This window comes from Primulina tabacum, chromosome 13 (genome assembly GCF_025594145.1).
Source record: "Primulina tabacum isolate GXHZ01 chromosome 13, ASM2559414v2, whole genome shotgun sequence".
NCBI lineage: Eukaryota > Viridiplantae > Streptophyta > Magnoliopsida > Lamiales > Gesneriaceae > Primulina > Primulina tabacum.
In genome coordinates this window covers 38,604,972-38,623,621 of record NC_134562.1, presented here as the reverse complement: position 1 = coordinate 38,623,621, position 18,650 = coordinate 38,604,972, and the positions used below count along the sequence as shown (strand labels likewise).

General features: G+C 37.5%; 1 protein-coding gene and 1 long non-coding RNA gene across 9 annotated transcripts; both read left to right on the top strand.

The window, feature by feature from the left end:
* Window positions 1–1,012: 1,012 nt before the first annotated feature.
* LOC142521645 (formate dehydrogenase, mitochondrial-like) lies at window positions 1,013–8,488 on the top strand. Its single transcript, XM_075624763.1, has 6 exons — window positions 1,013–1,178; window positions 6,393–6,564; window positions 6,811–7,351; window positions 7,520–7,644; window positions 7,959–8,071; window positions 8,167–8,488. Exons 1-6 carry the CDS (start codon window positions 1,104–1,106, stop codon window positions 8,278–8,280), a joined length of 1,140 nt encoding a protein of 379 aa, XP_075480878.1. The 5' UTR covers window positions 1,013–1,103; the 3' UTR covers window positions 8,281–8,488.
* A 1,494-nt stretch (window positions 8,489–9,982) lies between these two features.
* LOC142521647 (uncharacterized) lies at window positions 9,983–18,012 on the top strand. Of its 8 annotated transcripts, XR_012814329.1 has the most exons (9): window positions 9,983–10,917; window positions 12,856–12,978; window positions 13,129–13,270; window positions 13,951–13,989; window positions 14,111–15,108; window positions 16,886–16,924; window positions 17,015–17,095; window positions 17,200–17,290; window positions 17,500–18,012. It is a non-coding gene; the product is annotated as an uncharacterized LOC142521647 (long non-coding RNA). The 8 variants fall into 8 exon arrangements; XR_012814333.1 differs by lacking the exon at window positions 12,856–12,978 and having other exon boundaries at window positions 13,152–13,270; XR_012814330.1 differs by lacking the exon at window positions 12,856–12,978.
* The last annotated feature ends 638 nt before the right edge of the window (window positions 18,013–18,650 follow it).

Genomic DNA, 18,650 nt, shown 5'->3' with positions numbered 1-18,650 from the left:
CACATTTCTTTGGAAAATATCTTATTCCAAGAGCTATATATAAAGAAGAATTTCATCTGAACACACATGTTTTGCAACTACTGAGAAATATCAAGTATTCAAGTTTTGATCTGACCAAAACTCAATCTATCTATCACACGTTCAAAAAGTATTGTATCTTATTATTTAAAGATCATTAAATACTAAGATAATATTGTAGTTCATTACATTCGAATTGCTGTCTGCATACTGTCTATTATCAGCAGAGATATACTTGGAGTTTCAGTTTGACATTGTATAATTCCAAATGGAAGTGAGATCTTGCAAATCATTTGTATAATCCAAAGTTTTATAGTGTGAGCCTTCCAAATGAAAGAATGGGTGACGTAGGAGCTTGAGTCTCCAGAAACATACATGTGCATTTTTCACTTCTAGTTTACTTGGACAACCTCGTTTGTGATTTGTTCTAATATGTCAGTTTGGCCTTTTCCAACACTTATTTATTGGTCAACTGACATCGACACTGGAGAATATATAATATTTAGTTCCCAACCCAGTTAAATCGACTAGAAGAAGTAAAATTGTATTAAGTGTTTATTTAATTTATTTTCCAAATACTTCACCCGATCCTAACATCTTGAAATATTTCGCCAAAAAGATTCCTGCAAAAACAAAATTGAAAATGGTAGATCATACATGAATAAAGATGAATATTGAATCAAAGGAAGGGATGATGAATTAAAGTGGTTATGGTGAAAAAAGAAAAGCATTACTCAAATTATGTATTTTATAATTGACATAATTATATAAATGATTATTTCCAAAAATACTAGTTTTTTTTATTGGTTTTGTTTCATATTTGCACGCCTTTTCCTAGTAATTAACAAATGTAAGGATATTTTTATATTTTTGTCATGGTTAAAGACTAAAGAGTAAAAAACATATTATATTTTGATTCGAAGATTTCTCAAATTTTCCCACATAAAAAGGCAACAAATTAAATAAAGAACAAAATGTTGCTAATGGCTATTTTACACTCCCACAGCAGATCCGGGTAATCATTTAAGTCAAATTGCATCTCTCTTCGTAGTCTTTCTGTCTTCTAACTCTGATCACTATATGCGATGGCCATGAAACGTGCGGCAACTTCCGCAATTCGTGCTTTCACTTCTCCTTCTCTTCTGACCAGAGGTCTTCACGTAAGAATTCTCATTTTTATTTTAATTTTTATTTTAATTTTTATTTTTTGACCGATCAACCCATCGCTCCACAACTGTAAATTTCGTTTAAATTGTATGCATGATCTTCGATTAATTTCTATGCTCTGAGTTCACCGGCTTTTTTGCTTTGATTTTCGATAAATGAGGAATTTGGTAATGATGCAGATTTTTTTGTGCACGAGATTTGAATTTTTAAGGGTTATAAATAAACATAGATCAATCATTTGTTTAGGGCAAAAATAATTCGGGATTCTGTAGCTTTTCAGACTAAGTGTGTGGTGAAGGGGTTTACTGATCTTTGTTAAATAAAGTCCTGTTATGTAGGGACATTTAATTTGTTTTGACTTGGTCTATGTTTCTGTTATCTTTTCCTTTATTCTTGTTGAGTTGTTATTTCCGTTGAAATGTATGGCTATATAAGCCAATATCATTAGCAATAAAACTTGAGCCATTGATACTCAGTTTGTTGTATATTTGTTCTCAAAATCTTATAAACAGATTGAGGTTCTCAACAATCTGGTATCAGAGCTTGTAGTGGGCCTAATAAATTCTAGCAGCAGCATAGAAGATGACTACCGACAACTTCATTCAGCCAGCTATTCCCCGCTTTGATGGTCACTCTGATCATTGGAGCATGTTAATGGAAAATTTTCTACGTTCCAAGGAATATTGGGAGTTGGTGGAGTCTGGCTATGTTGAACCAGCAAATGACGCATCACAGGCAGAAGCACATCGCAAAAAGAATGAGGAAATGCAGCTCAAAGATCTGAAAGTGAAGAATTATCTTTTCCAGGCCATCGACCGCACAGTTCTTGACACCATTCTCAAAAAGGATATTTCCAAAGACATATGGGATGCCATGAAAAAAAAATATGAAGGAAATGCGAGGGTCAAGAGATCTCATCTTCAAGCTCTCCGCAGAGAGTTTGAAACTCTTGAGATGAGAACTGGTGAAGGAGTGACATAGTATTTCTCAAGGGTCATGACAGTAGCAAACAAGATGCGAACTTATGGAGAAGATATGGAAGATGTTAAAGTAGTAGAAAAAATTCTACGTTCTTTAACTGAGAAATTTAACTATGTTGTTTGTTCCATTGAAGAATCAAAAGACACTGATGCTCTCACTATTGATGAGTTACAAAGCTCCTTGATAGTACATGAACAGAAATTTCAGAGGCATCATGGAGAGGAGCAGGCTTTGAAAGTGACATATGATGGAGGAAGAGGTCGTGGTCGTAGTACCTATAGAGGACGAGGAAGAGGCAGAGGGGGAGGCAGAACCAGTTTCAACAAGGCCACCGTGGAATGTTATAAATGCCATAAACTTGGACATTTTCAATATGAATGTCCTGAGAATAAAGAAGTGCATTATGCAGAAGTTGGCGACGAAGATGAAATGCTTCTCATGGCTTATGAGGAATTGATTGAGACCAAAAATGAAGATGCATGGTTCCTTGATTCAGGTTGTTCTAATCACATGTGTGGCAACCGAGGTATATTCAGTGATATCAATGAAGAATTTCGGCACTCGGTGAAGCTCGGAAATAACACAAAGATGAATGTAATGGGCAAAGGAAGTGTGAAGTTGCTACTAAATGGAGATAATCATGTTGTTACTGAGGTATACTATATTCCTGAATTAAAAAATAATCTTTTGAGCATAGGGAAATTGCAGGAAAGAGGCTTGGCTATTTTGATCAAAGACGGCATGTGCAAGATTTTCCATCCAGAAAGGGGCTTGATTATTCAGACTAACATGTGTACCAATAGAATGTTTATTTTACAATCTCAATCACAAACGTCATCTCCAAAGGAAGTTGATCGATGCTTTCACACAAAAGCTGACAACTTAACTCATCTCTGGAACAAAAGGTATGGGCATTTAAGCTACAAAGGTTTGCGTACCTTGCTGAATAAAGACATGGTACATGGAATTCCTCAACTCACTGCTTCAAGTACTGAGATATGTATTGATGGCATCAATGGGAAACAACATCGTGATCCCATTTCAAAGAAGTGTAATTGGAGAGCAGCTCAGAAACTAGAACTCGTTCATGCAGATATTTGCGGCCCGATCACACCCATATCTAACAGCAATAAGAGGTACATTCTTCTATTCATTGATGATTACAGTAGAAAAGCTTGGGTGTATTTTTTGACAGAAAAATCAGAGGCTTTTAGTCTTTTCCGATGCTTTAAGACTATGGTTGAGAAAGAAACAGGGATGTTCATCAAATGTTTACGCACTGATAGAGGAGGCGAATTTAATTCAAACGAGTTCAATGATTTCTGCAAACAAAGTGGAATAAAGAAGCAATTGACCACTGGCTACACACCACAGCAGAACGGTGTTGCTGAACGGAAGAATAGAACCATCATGAACATGGTTCGATCGATGCTATCTGACAAAAACCTTCCCAAATCCTTTTGGCCAGAAGCAGTAAACTGGACCATCTATGTCCTAAACAGGTGTCCAACTTTGGCAGTTAAAGATGTTACTCCAGAGGAGGCTTGGAGTGGACTGAAGCCATCAGTAGCACACTTTCGAGTTTTCGGTTGTATAGCACATGTCCATGTTCCAAAGGCAGGGAGGACAAAACTTGATGATCGAAGCATTGCTTGTGTACTGTTGGGGGTTAGTGAGGAATCAAAAGGCTACAGGTTATTTGATGCTGTTGCTAAGAGAATCATTGTGAGTAGAGATGTAATTTTCGAAGAAGTGAAACAATGGGATTGGGACGAGAGTCATAGAAAACACACTGAAGTAGCCTTAGAGTGGGGTGAAAATGAAGGAGTAAGTGACACTGAGGATAGTGATATCAATGTTGGGACAGATAAAGAAGTTAGAAGTGAGACAGATAGCTCTAATGAAGGTGACGAGAGGGCGAGGAGACCTCCTACTTGGATGAGCGACTATGTCAGTGGTGAAGGTTTATCTGAGCATGAGGCTCATATAGTGCAAGTAGTATCAGCTGATCCGTTGTACTTTGAGGAAGCCATGAAAAGTGCAGATTGGAGAAAGGCCATGGATAGTGAAATCAATTCCATCGAGAGGAACAAAACATGGACTCTTACTGAGCTACCAGCTGGGGCAAAAAAGATTGGTGTGAAGTGGGTTTATAAAACAAAGTACAACGAACATGGCAAGATTGAGAAACACAAGGCACGTCTGGTTGCGAAAGGGTACTCTCAACAATATGGTGTAGATTACACAGAAGTTTTCGCACCAGTAGCAAGAATGGATACAGTAAGGATGATCATTGCTCTAGCAGCACACAAGGATTGGAAAATTTTTCAACTAGATGTTAAGTCCGCATTCCTCCATGGTGAGCTTAGTGAAGATGTTTATGTGGAACAACCAAGAGGATATGAAAAAAAGGGCAGTGAACATCTTGTCTACAAGTTACACAAAGCCTTGTATGGATTAAAACAAGCTCCACGAGCTTGGTTCAGTCGAATTGAAGCACACTTTATCAAAGAAGGTTTCCAAAAGTGCGATAGCGAAGCAGACATTATTCACAAAGAAGAACAGGGAAGGAAAATTTATCATTGTAAGTGTTTATGTTGATGATTTAATTTTTACTGGTGATGATGAAGTTATGATGTCTGAATTTAAAAACTCTATGTTGACAGAGTTTGATATGACTGATTTGGGAAAGATGAGATTCTTTCTTGGAATTGAGGTGTTGCAAAAATCTGGTGGTATTTCTATATGCCAAAGAAAATATGCAATGGAAATTCTGAAAAAATTTGGCATGAATGAAAGTAATTCAGTAGAGAGTCCAATTGTTCCAGGTTTCAAAGTAGGCAAAGATAAAGATGGAATCTCTGTTGATGAAACTTACTACAAACAACTAGTTGGGAGTTTAATGTATCTCACTACCACGAGACCTGACATAATGTTTGTCACTTGTCTCATAAGTAGATATATGGCAAAACCAAAAGAGATTCATCTACAAGCAGCTAAAAGAGTGCTCCGATATCTAAAAGGGACTATGGACTATGGAATTCATTATATGAAAAAAGAAGATGGTAAGTTGTTGGCATTCACTGACAGTGACTATGCTGGAGATATGGAGGATAGGAAGAGTACTTCGGGATATGTTTTCTTAATGAATTCAGGTGCTGTTTCGTGGTGTTCAAAGAAGCAGCCAATCGTGACCTTATCTACTACAGAAGCTGAATTTGTAGCGGCTGCCGTCTGTGCTTGTCAAGGAGTTTGGATGAAAAGAATTTTAAAGGAGCTGGGATGCTCTGATGAAGGTTGCATTACTGTGATGTGCGACAACAGTTCTACTATCAAGCTGTCAAAAAATCCCGTTATGCATGGTCGCAGTAAACATATAGATGTGAGATTTCATTTCTTGAGGAATCTTACCAAAGATGGTAAGATTGAATTGATTCATTGTGGCAGTCAAGATCAAGTAGCAGACATAATGACTAAACCATTGAAGCTTGAAGCCTTTCAGAAGCTTCGAAAGATGTTGGGAGTTTGCGAGATCTCGAGCATAATCTAATTGCTAAATAGCATTTAGTTTAAGGGAGGAAATGAAGGGGTTTACCGATCTTTGTTAAATAAAGTCCTGTTATGTAGGGACATTTAATTTGTTTTGACTTGGTCTATGTTTCTGTTATCTTTTCCTTTATTCTTGTTGAGTTGTTATTTCCGTTGAATTATATGGCTATATAAGCCAATATCATTAGCAATAAAACTTGAGCCATTGATACTCAGTTTGTTGTATATTTGTTCTCAAAATCTTATAAACAGATTGAGGTTCTCAACATGTGGTTGTTGGACCTTATTTAATCGGTGACCTCATTCTGACAACCATAACACGAGACAAAATGAAAAAAAAAAAGGTTAAAACGAAGAAACAATAACAGCCGTATTTTGCTTCAGACGTTGGTCGGCTCTCTTTGTTCAGAACGTATAAAAGCCCGATTATTGTATTATTATAATGCCATTTACCACATTTAAATAAATTAATAAAGTCAGTCAAATTAGTTGTGTATGCCGTAGGGCCATGCGGTACGAATGTTCTTTTTTTTTGTTTGTGCGTCTACTGAAGACAATCAAACTTATTGCATTACAAATTCATTTATATTGCATTACAAATTCATTTAGATGCCACGTTGTTTCTTTTTGTAAGTATCTTGACTGGTAGAAGTCACAACTCTAGTTTATGTACTTAGGCTTCACCTGGAAGCAAGAAGATAGTGGGGGTATTTTACAATGCAAATGAGTACGCTTCCATGAATCCCAATTTCTTGGGCTGTGTTGAGAATGCATTGGGCATACGTGAATGGTTAGAATCCAAAGGGCACCAGTATATCGTTACTGCCGACAAAGATGGACCGCATAGTGGTAAGTAAACATATCACTGATACTGTCATAATGTCATGGTTTTGGGACAGAACTCATGGTTTTAGAAGAATCACTCTCAAAATTTGAAGATATGATAATCTACCAATATGATATGGTTATTAACATGCTACCCATTGACTTAAATTAATTTTTGGGAAATATATTATCAAAATGCCCGGGAAATATTTAGAAAGATTGAATATTTATTCCTAAACTAAGTTCTTTTGGTTCGATGCTCTCTCGCAGAGCTTGAGAAACACATACCGGATCTCCATGTGCTGATAAGTACCCCCTTCCATCCTGCTTATGTGACTGCTGAAAGGATCAAGAAAGCAAAAAATCTGCAACTTTTGCTCACAGCTGGAATTGGCTCAGATCATATTGATCTAAAAGCTGCAGCTGATGCTGGTTTGACTGTGGCAGAGGTCACTGGAAGCAATGTCGTTTCAGTTGCAGAAGATGAACTCATGAGGATTCTCATTCTTGCCCGTAATTTTTTGCCTGGCCACCATCAGGTTATCAGCGGTGATTGGAATGTTGCAGCTATTGCTTACCGAGCATATGATCTTGAAGGTAAGACTGTTGGAACAGTTGGAGCTGGACGCATTGGAAAGCTTTTGCTCCAGAGACTGAAACCTTTCAATTGTAATCTGCTCTACCATGATCGACTTAAGATGGACCCGGAGTTGGAAAGTCAAATTGGAGCGACATACGAGGAAGATCTTGATGCTATGCTTCCAAAATGTGACATAGTAGTTATAAACACGCCTCTTACTGAAAAAACGAAGTAAGATACTGATCTTATGGTGTTTTCAAAATAGGCACAAATAACTTGGTCGGTCTTGTTTTACTTGATTAGCTGTACTAATGAGATAATCTATCATCCAACTCTAGCCTGATTGATCATACCAAACATGGAAGATGGCTGATGATTATTTTTACCGGTCATTTTCAGAGGGTTGTTTGACAAAGAAAGGATAGCGAAGCTGAAAAAGGGGGTTCTAATTGTGAACAATGCAAGAGGTGCAATCATGGATACCCAAGCCGTTGCTGATGCTTGCTCCAGTGGTCATATTGCTGGTAATAGTGTTAAAACCAACCCATAAAGACATCATGAATGGTATTTCTTGAGCTGTTAGCCCCTTTTTTTTTGTTCTTGAGAAAATCTGTCAGCATTGTCAAGCAGCCTTAATGGTCATTCATCCTTCAGTTTCATTACCTCCATTAGTCAAACTAAGGGAATGGCCATTAACAAAATTAATTCGAGGAAATATTGACGGTTTATCAATGATGGTGCATTTTCAAGAAAAAATATGGATTCTAAATAAATCTAATGATGAAAAACGGGGATCTTTCCTTGTCTTCTTAAACCACTATTTCCATGGTGAATTTAGGCTACAGTGGAGACGTTTGGTACCCACAACCAGCTCCAAAGGATCACCCCTGGCGTTACATGCCAAACCAAGCTATGACACCTCATATATCTGGAACTACAATTGATGCACAGGTACTTTGCTCGCTCTTTTTTATAAGACGTGTCATCTACAGATGAGAAAAAGATGCACTTTACTCCTTTTTATATGATTAAACATGATCTTGCAGTTGCGTTATGCGGCTGGAACAAAGGACATGCTTGAGGCATATTTCAAGGGTGAGGATTTTCTTTCCCAGAATTACATCGTCAAGGATGGAGAACTGGCGCCTCAGTATCGGTAGATGGCCTTGATGTTGTTGGGTTTGGTTACATTGGTCTGCGATTGCTCTATAGGCGATCTAAATAAATCGAACGTGCGGTTATTCCCATCCTTGTATGTTGATGTTCTGTGCCATGGAGTGGTTGTTTGCTGAGATTTCTTCATACTTGTAACAAATAATGGATGTTTTCTTTTTCGCCTGGGAATTTATGCGAATGCTTTGGCTCCAATTACGTGTTCCAACTTTGTTGTTTGTTACCAGGAGCCCATTGTCAAAACTCAAAATTCTTGACGTGAGTGAGTCATAACCGACCTAGAAATACAGGAACGGAGGATTAGATGTAAGTCAGAAGGTGGGTAACATTTATGATTTAAAAATTTTATGCACAAAATTTTTACAACTTTGTGTTACTTTCCATTTGTGAATGAGTGAAATGGCAAAGTATTGATATGCTTTTGAATATTTCAAAATAAAATTGAGTAGTGATGAGTTGAGTTTAAATCATTAAATGATGTCTTATTTGGGGGTTCCATGAGTCAAAAACGGGTCCGTGATGGCCTAAGGAAGTTATATTTTTTTAGAACAATAATTTTAAATATTTGGTTGTTATGTGGATAAGTTTTGGAACATTTTTGCTTTTTTATGAATAAAAGAAACATTTACTTTTAATAATATAAAGATAATACAGTTACAAAGTAACAGGAAGAGTTGAAACAGTGAAGTGAAGCTCTTGTTCCTAATTTGAGATGAATTGGTATTAATCAATTCCGCTCAAATGCACTCTCAGTCTTTCTAGGCAGAAGAGAGAATGGGAGGCTTTTGCAACGACGATCTTAGGTTCTCCAAGCACGTTTATGACAATGTCCATGGCAATATTTTTCTCGATCATGTTTGTTCTACATTCCTGTTTCTTTTTTCCCCTTTAAATCAAATTTCACGCTCGTTGTGCGATATCTCTATGCATTTCACCTTTTTCAAGAATTTTACTTTTAAGGTGGGGTTTTCTTTTCTTTAAGAATGATGGAGTTGATTTGTGTTTATGTTCCTATCTATTACGGCTTTCTTTGAAGTTCATCGACACAGAGCAGTTTCAAAGGTAAACATAGATTGTGCGCGTTTATTTTTCATTTAATTTTGAACTTGGACGGTTGACTTGCTAATATCAAATCGATTCCATTGACAGGCTGTGTGAGATTGAGTAACTAGGTGAGTGCGTGGTTTTTCTCTATTTTTTCACCTCGATAATTGTTTCTACCACTAACTTAATGAGATGAAAATCACCTTCATGTGTGTGTGTGTGTGAGAGAGAGGAATCTAAACTTTTTGGTCATTCATGAAGTACTCTGTCTATTTAACTGATATTGTGTGAAGAGGGGATGGCTATTTTGGTTGGCAATATTTAATTTTTACCAGGTGCGACATTTTGAGATATAAATATGAAAATAAAATATAATATTGGACGCTGATATTTAAATGGAAAATATAAAAAGAATATCATTGTAATATTTTATGATGTATAATCACTCACTGTGTTTTTAAATAGAACATACACTCTCTTAATACAAGATAACAAGCGTCTCATAAATATTATAGAACTAAGTACTCAAATGCTATGAGATGAAGAAAAAATGAGAACTTGAGATGATTAAACTGATGAAGGGAGAGCCCTATTTATAGGAGTTCTCCTCGTCTGAACGCATGGAATTCCGCATTATTCCTTCAATCAATTGGCTGCCAAATTTGACCATTAATTTGCTGCCAACCAATGTCATGACAAATGAGAAATGTTTTTGTCAAATTTCCGCTACATTATTTTATGGAGGATTGAATTTTACACTCAAGGGCTATGTTGATTCAGATTATGCAGGTGATCTTGATAAGAGAAAATCTACTACTGGTTACGTGTTTAAGCTTGCAGAGGAGGAGTAAGCTGGGCCAACCGATGTCGAACAGTTGTGGCGTTATCTAAAACGGGGACAAAATATATGACAACTACTCAACTTGCAATGAGACAATATGGATTAAAAGGTTATTAGAGGAGATCAAATACAAACAAAAGAATATTTCTTTTTTTTGTGACAGTCAGTGTACCTTGCACATCACAAAGAATCCAGTCTTTCGTTCCAGGACTAAACACATTGAGTCCAATTTCACTTTACGTGAGAAGTAGTAGAAGAAGAAAATATGCAGAAGATCTATACAAATGATAACTTAGCTGATATTCTGACTCAGCCAATGAACATTGATAAATTTGAATGGTGTAAATTCTCAAGTGGCTTAGCAGAAACGTAAGCATCATGGAATGACAAGATATAAATAATGTGTGAAGATGTTTTTGATTTTCAATAACATCTCCAAATGGGAACAATATCGGCAAATTAATGAGTTAGGTGGCTGGTGGCTATATTGAATTGGGCAGCGGAAATATGGCAAAGACATTTCCCATTTTTCATTACATTGGTTGACAGCAAATTGATTCTCAAATTGACAACCAAATAGATAGGAGAAATCGTGCAGAATTTCATGCATTCAGACGAGGAGAACTCCTATAAATAGGGCTCTCTCTCATCAGTTTAATCATCAATGAGCGAGACGAAGTATCTCGTTCCTCCTGAAACATCCGAATGAATTAGCTCCAATATGTTTTTGCTTTTGGCGGTAAAGACATTTCTCATTTCTCCAAACTGCTTGTATTTTTACAGCTGTCAAATAATTCTCGTTTCTTAAACCTGCTTGTATATTTATTTTCCACATCATAAAATTGTTCTCATTGAACTTTGTTATCTCGTATCTGTCCGTCATTATGTCTACAACGATTTAATAGACTGGACAAAATAATTCCGCCTTAATAAAAAATCTCAAAAAAATCTTTTATGATGTGGAAGATCAGTCAAGGTTCCAACCGCAGAGCATACTCAAAATTTTAAGAAATTTTAAACCAATTATTTGATACCACTTGTTGGTCTCGGGTGTGACATCTTGAGATATAAATACGAAATTAAGTGTAAAATTTGATACCAAGATTTATGTGAAAAACCCATAAAATTTATTGTAATAAAAACCACGGGTAAGATGAAAAAAATTGCACTATAATATTTTATGGTGTACAACCACCCACTGTGTTTACAAAGAGAACACACACTCTCTTAATACAGGAGAAACGAAAAACAAACAGCTCACAAATATTATAGAACTAAGCACTCAAATGCTATGAGTTGAATAAAGAAATGAGAACTTGGGATGATTAAATTGACGAAAGGAGAGCTCTATTTACTGGAGTTCTCCTCGTATGAACGCATGGAATTCTGCAAGATTCTGCACGAGTCCTTCAATCAATTTGGCTTCCAAATTTGACAACTAATTTGCTGCCAACCAATGTAATGAGAAATGTCTTTGCCAAATTTTTGTTGCAAAAATTAATATAGCTACCAACCACATAACTCATTAATTTGTCGACATTATAAACATATTCAATCCATGGAAATTTCTCAAATTATTTTCCTCCATGAATCTCAAAGCGGCCTTACGATTGATCATCATTATTTGTTTTCTGGGCTGGAGAGGGCGGTGTGGATAATTCAGTAGTTAGCTCTCTATGATGTATCAGCTTCAACTTTCTCGGGCACAAATATTCCTTCATTTTTTCGATTTCAGGGATGGTACACGTGGAGAATCCAGGAGCAGTACATTCCAGATTCGAACATTCTCTTGGAGTGTATTCGCTTGCTGGTGAAGCCATCCACAAACTTAAGAATTGGCGAATATGATAGCTGCATAAAAATCCGTCGATAATAAGACTTGTGTTCTAGAAAAGTTTTCCTGAGCAATATGCTTTTTGCAGGGCCTAGAGCTTGGAATCGATCACTTTGATGTACAAACTGTGAAACTTGTGTGTACCGTTGTGGATTTTAAAATGAGTCATAGATTATGAGTACGATTTTTATACCTTTTGGTTCCGATCATTCATAATTTTATACCGACAGTTCTTTTGCATGATTTAGGTCACAGACCTTTTAGTCATTTGTTTGAACGTGAGTTTCTTCCCATGTTTAATGGATCGGGATGATAATATTCTTAAACTGATGGCAAGTTTCTGCTATATGGTTTTCCAGATGACAAATGCACAATTCATCTTGCCAAGTTAATTCTTGTCTTATAATATTATCTGCAGTTTTTGTTGTGATAATTTCATTTTTTACTTTGCATGATCAGTTCTACAACTCTCGCTCTTGCTCTTGGGCTCATTACTGCTTTATGTCACTTAGCTGTGCACTATGTTTTGAGTTTTATGTCCAGTCCATTCACATTAACAGACAACAAATCATCCATTTTTTGTCAAACAACCGGCCTTTCATGCCAAGTTTATTTTCTTAATGCCCTAGAGTTGCAACTATCAGGAAAGATGTTTATCATATGTGAAATGATTTTAATGCAAACTTTTCAATCAAAAAATCTTGTGAGATACTCCCATGAATCTTATGTATTGTTCTGTCACGGATTGACAATTTATTATAAGTTGAGAAAAAAAAAGATGCTATCGGATGTTCTATGTGCGCTGACCTTGCATTGTTGAGGCCTTTTCTTTGCAATCTCCAGGATCCTTTTTGGATCAGGCTATCTCTCTGTGTGCATGTTTCTCAGATGTCCCTAGTATGCATACTAGCATATACGTGGACGAGAAGTTCATGTCTCCTAATAGGGATTTTCTCTTTTGGTAATGTGAGAAGCTGTATAACTTTTACTTTTTATCGGATTTTATCAGTACAACCTTGCATATTTCTAAGTAAAGCTTTTGCTATAAAATCTATGTTAAAATTAAAATTGGCCTCAATGAAATCTGCCCAGTTTTATGAATTCATTCTGTTACAGATTTCATGATCAAATGTCAGCAGGGATGATTGACCACATTGTCGATGAGCATCGTATTGAAATAGATGCCGAGATCATGAAAAGAGTCCACGTGAGCTGATGATGGTGCATCAATGTCGTCAGTTTGATTGCATCTTACTAGGTCTTTTCCTTATTCTTTGAAATATTAAGAATAACATCTTTATGATATTTCTGATGCACCATTGAAGTTCTGACCTGATAGAGAGAAGTACCAAAAAATTTTTTGCAGTGAGTTGGATTTTGCTATATGCAGTTTTCATAAATACATTTCTTACTAGTTAGGCATATGTTGTTTGTGGATGAATTTTTATATTAGGAATTAGCTTAACTTGATCACACTAAATATTTGTGTTAGATGGTAAGATACGAGGACACTGATTGCTCACTGAGAAAAGTCAAGTTAACAGATTTTGGTTTTCCTTTTCTCTAAGGATTTAAATTTTATTAGAAACTAGCTTACACACTTTAGTCTTTGGGATAGATGGTAAATTATGAATATATTGTTTGCTAACTGAATGAGAAGTTAACTCTACCATTTTTTGGTTTTCCTTTTCAAAAGGATCTAGTTTTTGTTATTTGTTGAAAGAAAAAAAGCTAGTCTCCCGTCTAACAACAATCTTCTTTGTGATGTCAAGTGTAATGCATTTTGTTGCTTTTAATTTATTCAATGGTATTTTTCTTTTTATTGGACTTTATCTCAGGGGGATAATTTCATTCAAGTATATGCGCTAGCTAGTTGTATTGGGTAAATCTTATGTTCCTATGTACCAAAGAAAGTTCTTGCTTTTTACTTCTTTGCAGGAAATGGTACATGCACGTTCTAAATGTTCTATGGCCACAGTAAGTGTTATTTGTAAGCCATTTGGTTATTATTTATTTTCGTTTATTTGTTGATCATCTATATTATCAGCCGCTTCATTTTCATATGTTATGATTGAATCGGTAATTCTCTAATTTATAGAGCGGAAGGGAAAAGCATTTTTTATATGATATCGTGGCTAATGGTTGAAATGGCGTGGATGTTGACAAGTAGGTAGCTTTAACTCGAGGAACCTTATTCAATTTCCAATGCAACGCCTCCCGTGTTCTCTCATTTCACTTATTTTTTTAATCTTCATTGGTTTTTAATGTTCACTCATTGTTCGACTACTTGACTAATATAGTTGTTTACATGTTAAAAACTAGTTTGCTTGCAGGTTTGATTACATTGTTCGGGATTGCCGAGCATGTGGTCTAGTATGCAGCTTTCATTTTCAAAGGTTATTGCTAAAAATTCTTCAAAATTCCAACGTTTGCGTCATCTACATTCCCAAAGCATTAAACAATCTTTGGGGGAAAATTACCAAAAAGAAGCATATTTCCTAAATATTCTTTTTTAACCCCGACTATCAGGTTGTTGGAAACTATGAGAGTAATGGGAGATGAGATATGCTACCGAGACAAAGATTGTAAGTATCCCAATGAAATTAATGAACTTGTACAATTTGTTAGTTATCCATATTAGGTTGCTTAATATCGAGTTATAGATCTGTACCATCCACAAGTTGTTTTCAACGCGAGCTGATCTGCACAGAACAGTTTATACACGTGCAAAAGTAAAGGTACGAGTATAGTAATAATCTGTTTAATTGAATTATCTTTTTTTTATCAGGATCATAGTTACACTGATTTTCTTGGCTTTGTCTATGAAATAAAATAGTTGCTGTTAATTTGTTTACACCTTTCCAGGCAATAGAGTTCCTGATTCTGAACGCCTTAGTGAGACTGAGAGCAAATGACTATTTACAGATAGTATCTTACATACGGATCCTTCAAAATATGGGAAGGTATAAGGTGCTATTCTACTTGATATTCATTTTATCATGCTTGCTCCACTGTCGAAAGGTTTTTCCAGTGGTATTGTAGTTGGATGACACGATTATCAAGACCATTGAGACAGCTCCAAATCAACAACTGAAGGTGATACTCACGGGAAATTTAGGGTCCGCTCCCAGCAAGTGTCACTAGTACAGACGCAGGGTTTTGAAATGATCCTGAGCCTGAAATCTAGAAAAAGACCGTTAAGAGGGGGCCAGGAGGGTGTCCTGGCGTAGCCCTTCCGACGCTCAAGTCAGTGACTGAGGATATAAGAGGGGGGCAGCTAAGGGTGCTGAAAACAATATAGTGAATGAAATATCGTACGCTCAAACCTGGTATTTATAGGAGAATACCTGGGCTTGTCATGGGCCCTTCACCTGTGGGCTACCTGTGGGCCTTAGATAGGGGCCGGGGGTTTGGGCCAGATCTTGATGGGCTCATCCATGGGGTATCACCAGTCTCCCCCTCCCGAGTCGAACTGAATCGTAGGTTCAAAGTTCGATTAATGGTGTTGTCCTTGGTTCATCGGCGATGAGGATGTATCGTACCAGAAAAAATAATTTCGTTTGCCGTTAACGAACGATGTTCACCGCTGCGAAAATTATGGGGATCGACCTGCCCGGTCAGGTCGCGGGGATCGTGCTCCCCCTATAAATATAGGCTCCTTCCCCACTTCATTCTCGCTTCACCCCTACATAATTTTTCAATCACGCTCACGCCCTGCTCACGCAACTCATCACCACATTCGGCCAGACGCCCACCACTCCAGCGCGCGCTCACCCTCTTCGACAGCGCACGCTCGAGCCACTGCCCAACTCCCTGCCCTAGCCAACACCTCGCCTCGCCACCTTGCCTCTACCCCGTCCGCCCGAGGGCCACGCTCGCCTAGCCAACGCCCAGCCCCGAGTTCGCCTCCTTCCAAGCTCGCCCCTCGTCGAGCGCCCTGCCTACGCTCGCCCCGCCGGGCGCAACTCACCTTTCGCCTCGCCCAGCGCTTGAGCGCCCCGCCCAAGCCAACTACACGCTCGCCCTGCCGAGGCGCTCACCCGGCGTGCATCTGCTCTTGCGCGCACCTCTCGCCCGAGTGCCCTGCCGAAGTGCTCGCCCCCTCGCGCATCACGCTCGCCCTGCTGCCCGAGCGTCTCGCTCGCTCCTGTCACGCTCGCCCGAGCGCCCCAGGGATGAACCTATCAAGATCCGGCCCAAACTTCCGGCCCATATCTAAGGCCCGCAGGTTAATGGCCCATGACAAGCCCATGTATTCTCCTATAAATACCAGGTTTGAGCGTATAATTATGGATTCAATATAATGTTTTCAGCAGCACCCTTAGCTGCTCCCCCCATACATCCTCAGTCACTGACTTGAGCGTCGGAGGGGCTATGCCAGGACACCCTCCTGGGCCCCTCATAACGGTCTTCTTTGTGATTTCAGGCTCAGGGTAATTTCAAAACCTGCGTCTGGACTAGTGACCCTTGCTGGAATCGGACCCTGAATTTCCCGTGAGTATCACTTGGCGCCGTCTGATACCCCATGGATGAGCCCATCAAGATCTGGCCCAAACCTCCGGCCCCTATCTAAGGCCCACAGGTAGCCCACAGGTGAAGGGCCCATGACAAGCCCAGGTATTCTCCTATAAATACCAGGTTTGAGCGTACGATATTTCATTCACTATATTGTTTTCAGCAGCACCCTTAGCTGCTCCCCCTTATATCCTCAGTCACCGACTTGAGCGTCGGAGTGGTTACGCCAGGACACCCTCATGGCCCCCTCTTAACGGTCTTTTTCGTGATTTCAGGCTAAGGATCATTTCAAAACCCTGCGTCTGTACTAGTGACACTTGCTGGGAGCGGACCCTAAATTTCCCGTGAGTATCAGAAGGGATTTGATCCTTCGCATACCAGGAGAGATTTATATCAGGTTTAATCATTATTGCTTTAACACCATCCTATAATTCCGTTTCTTTTTGCAAGATTACATAGTTTCCACGCCATGTCCATTTTTTTGCAGTTTTGTAACGAGTATGTTGTTCCCAAGGAAAGATTAGAGAACTTTAAGAATGTCACGGTTCAGGATATTGTTTGTTCCCAGGTAGTCATAACTTAGCTCTTAACTATAATATTAGTGCTTTGAAGGCTTTTTTGCAATGAATAGTGTCCATGTTTATATTATTGAGATGAATAAGCTTGATATAGAAAAATGGCGGAGTGATGCTAAGAGAAGAGATGTTGTGGTTAGCAATGTTCGGATCGATTTGACTTGTGGCAGGTGTAATTCTCTTGAGAGGTACTTATCTAATTGAATGAAATTACCTCCCATTGTGTCCTGCTCAAATTTAGCAAGCTCTATTAGTAATTTATCTTCTTCCTTTTTGCCATGTTCTTTCCACCAGAGTCAATTTTTTCAAGATATGACAAATCTTTCCAAATTTAAGAGTTAGTAATTGCAACCTTTTACAGCTTCCATTTTTTAAACTAATTATTACTCTCTTTTAGGATTATGACAGTGAAGAGAAGTTCTCAACAGGCAACGATCATGTCGGTCACTTGCTTCCAACATCTTACCAGGACATGATTGTGCGAGTGTATTCCAAAAAGCCTGAACTGGTCTCTTTGAATCAGCTCTATAAAAGTATCAGATTTCTCCAGTTATCGGATACTAACTCTATGTTTGTGCAGGGCGGAGTAGTTTCAGAGGCTTTTGAGAATTTCCAGTCGATGACTTGTGGGATCAAAACACAAGTATATACAACACCAGATAAGAAAAAACATCGGATATACGCTTCAACAATGGCCCTTCGCCCTTCTTTTCCAATTTTTCCCTTTGATTTGATGCAGTCACGAGCTATAATGCATATGGACTTGCAGAATATTGATGCTTCCATATAGATTTGTATGTACTTTTCCTGTCCCACATTTCATACTTTAGTGATCGTGTAAACTGCATGTAAAGATAAAGAACGGGAGAAGGTTTTGCTTCTCCTTGTTTGTTAATTTTGGTTAAATTCATATTCTGTTGCATACATCTAGTCTAGTTCGCCAAGTGATATCAACACTTGGCAATTAATTATTGTCTATACAATTGTAAATGTTATATTTATAGGTAAATCCATCATTTTTTACTCCATATTTTTCGTATTTTTGTTCTAGGTACTAATCTTTTAACCTTAAGGGTCATTAAATATATGAACACATAAAACATATATTGATTTTATTATGTATACATCAATTTTGCATTTGCCTTGTTCTAAATTTGAAATCCTACTTTCTAATTTCTATTCACAAAATTATCCACTTCAAAAAACAATCATCTGCTTATCGGCTTTCAAAAAAAATTTCGATTTTTTATTATTTTACATCCCGCATTTAAAAAAATATATAAATATAATTACTACAACACACATATTTTCTGTTCTTATTTAGTTTTCAATTTCAAGTAGTGTTTTTTTTTTTTAAATTTAGTCGTCACATAATCCCTATATTTTTCTTTCCGTACTATATACAAATCAAGAGTACCTTATTTGAGTTCTCATAGGTTCAATTCTAAATTTAAAAAAATCTACATAAATTAAAAAAAACACTATAATATTAAAATAAAATATCTTTAAAAAATAATTATTATATTATACATACACAATAGTATAATT

Excerpts from the sequence above, each read along its gene's own strand:
- LOC142521645 (XM_075624763.1), top strand. The coding sequence starts at position 1,104 with ATGGCCATGAAACGTGCGGCAACTTCCGCAATTCGTGCTTTCACTTCT. Across the intron at positions 1,179-6,392 it reads TTCTGACCAGAGGTCTTCAC|GCTTCACCTGGAAGCAAGAA; the intron begins GTAAGAATTCTC and ends TTATGTACTTAG. Across the intron at positions 7,352-7,519 it reads CCTCTTACTGAAAAAACGAA|AGGGTTGTTTGACAAAGAAA; the intron begins GTAAGATACTGA and ends GGTCATTTTCAG.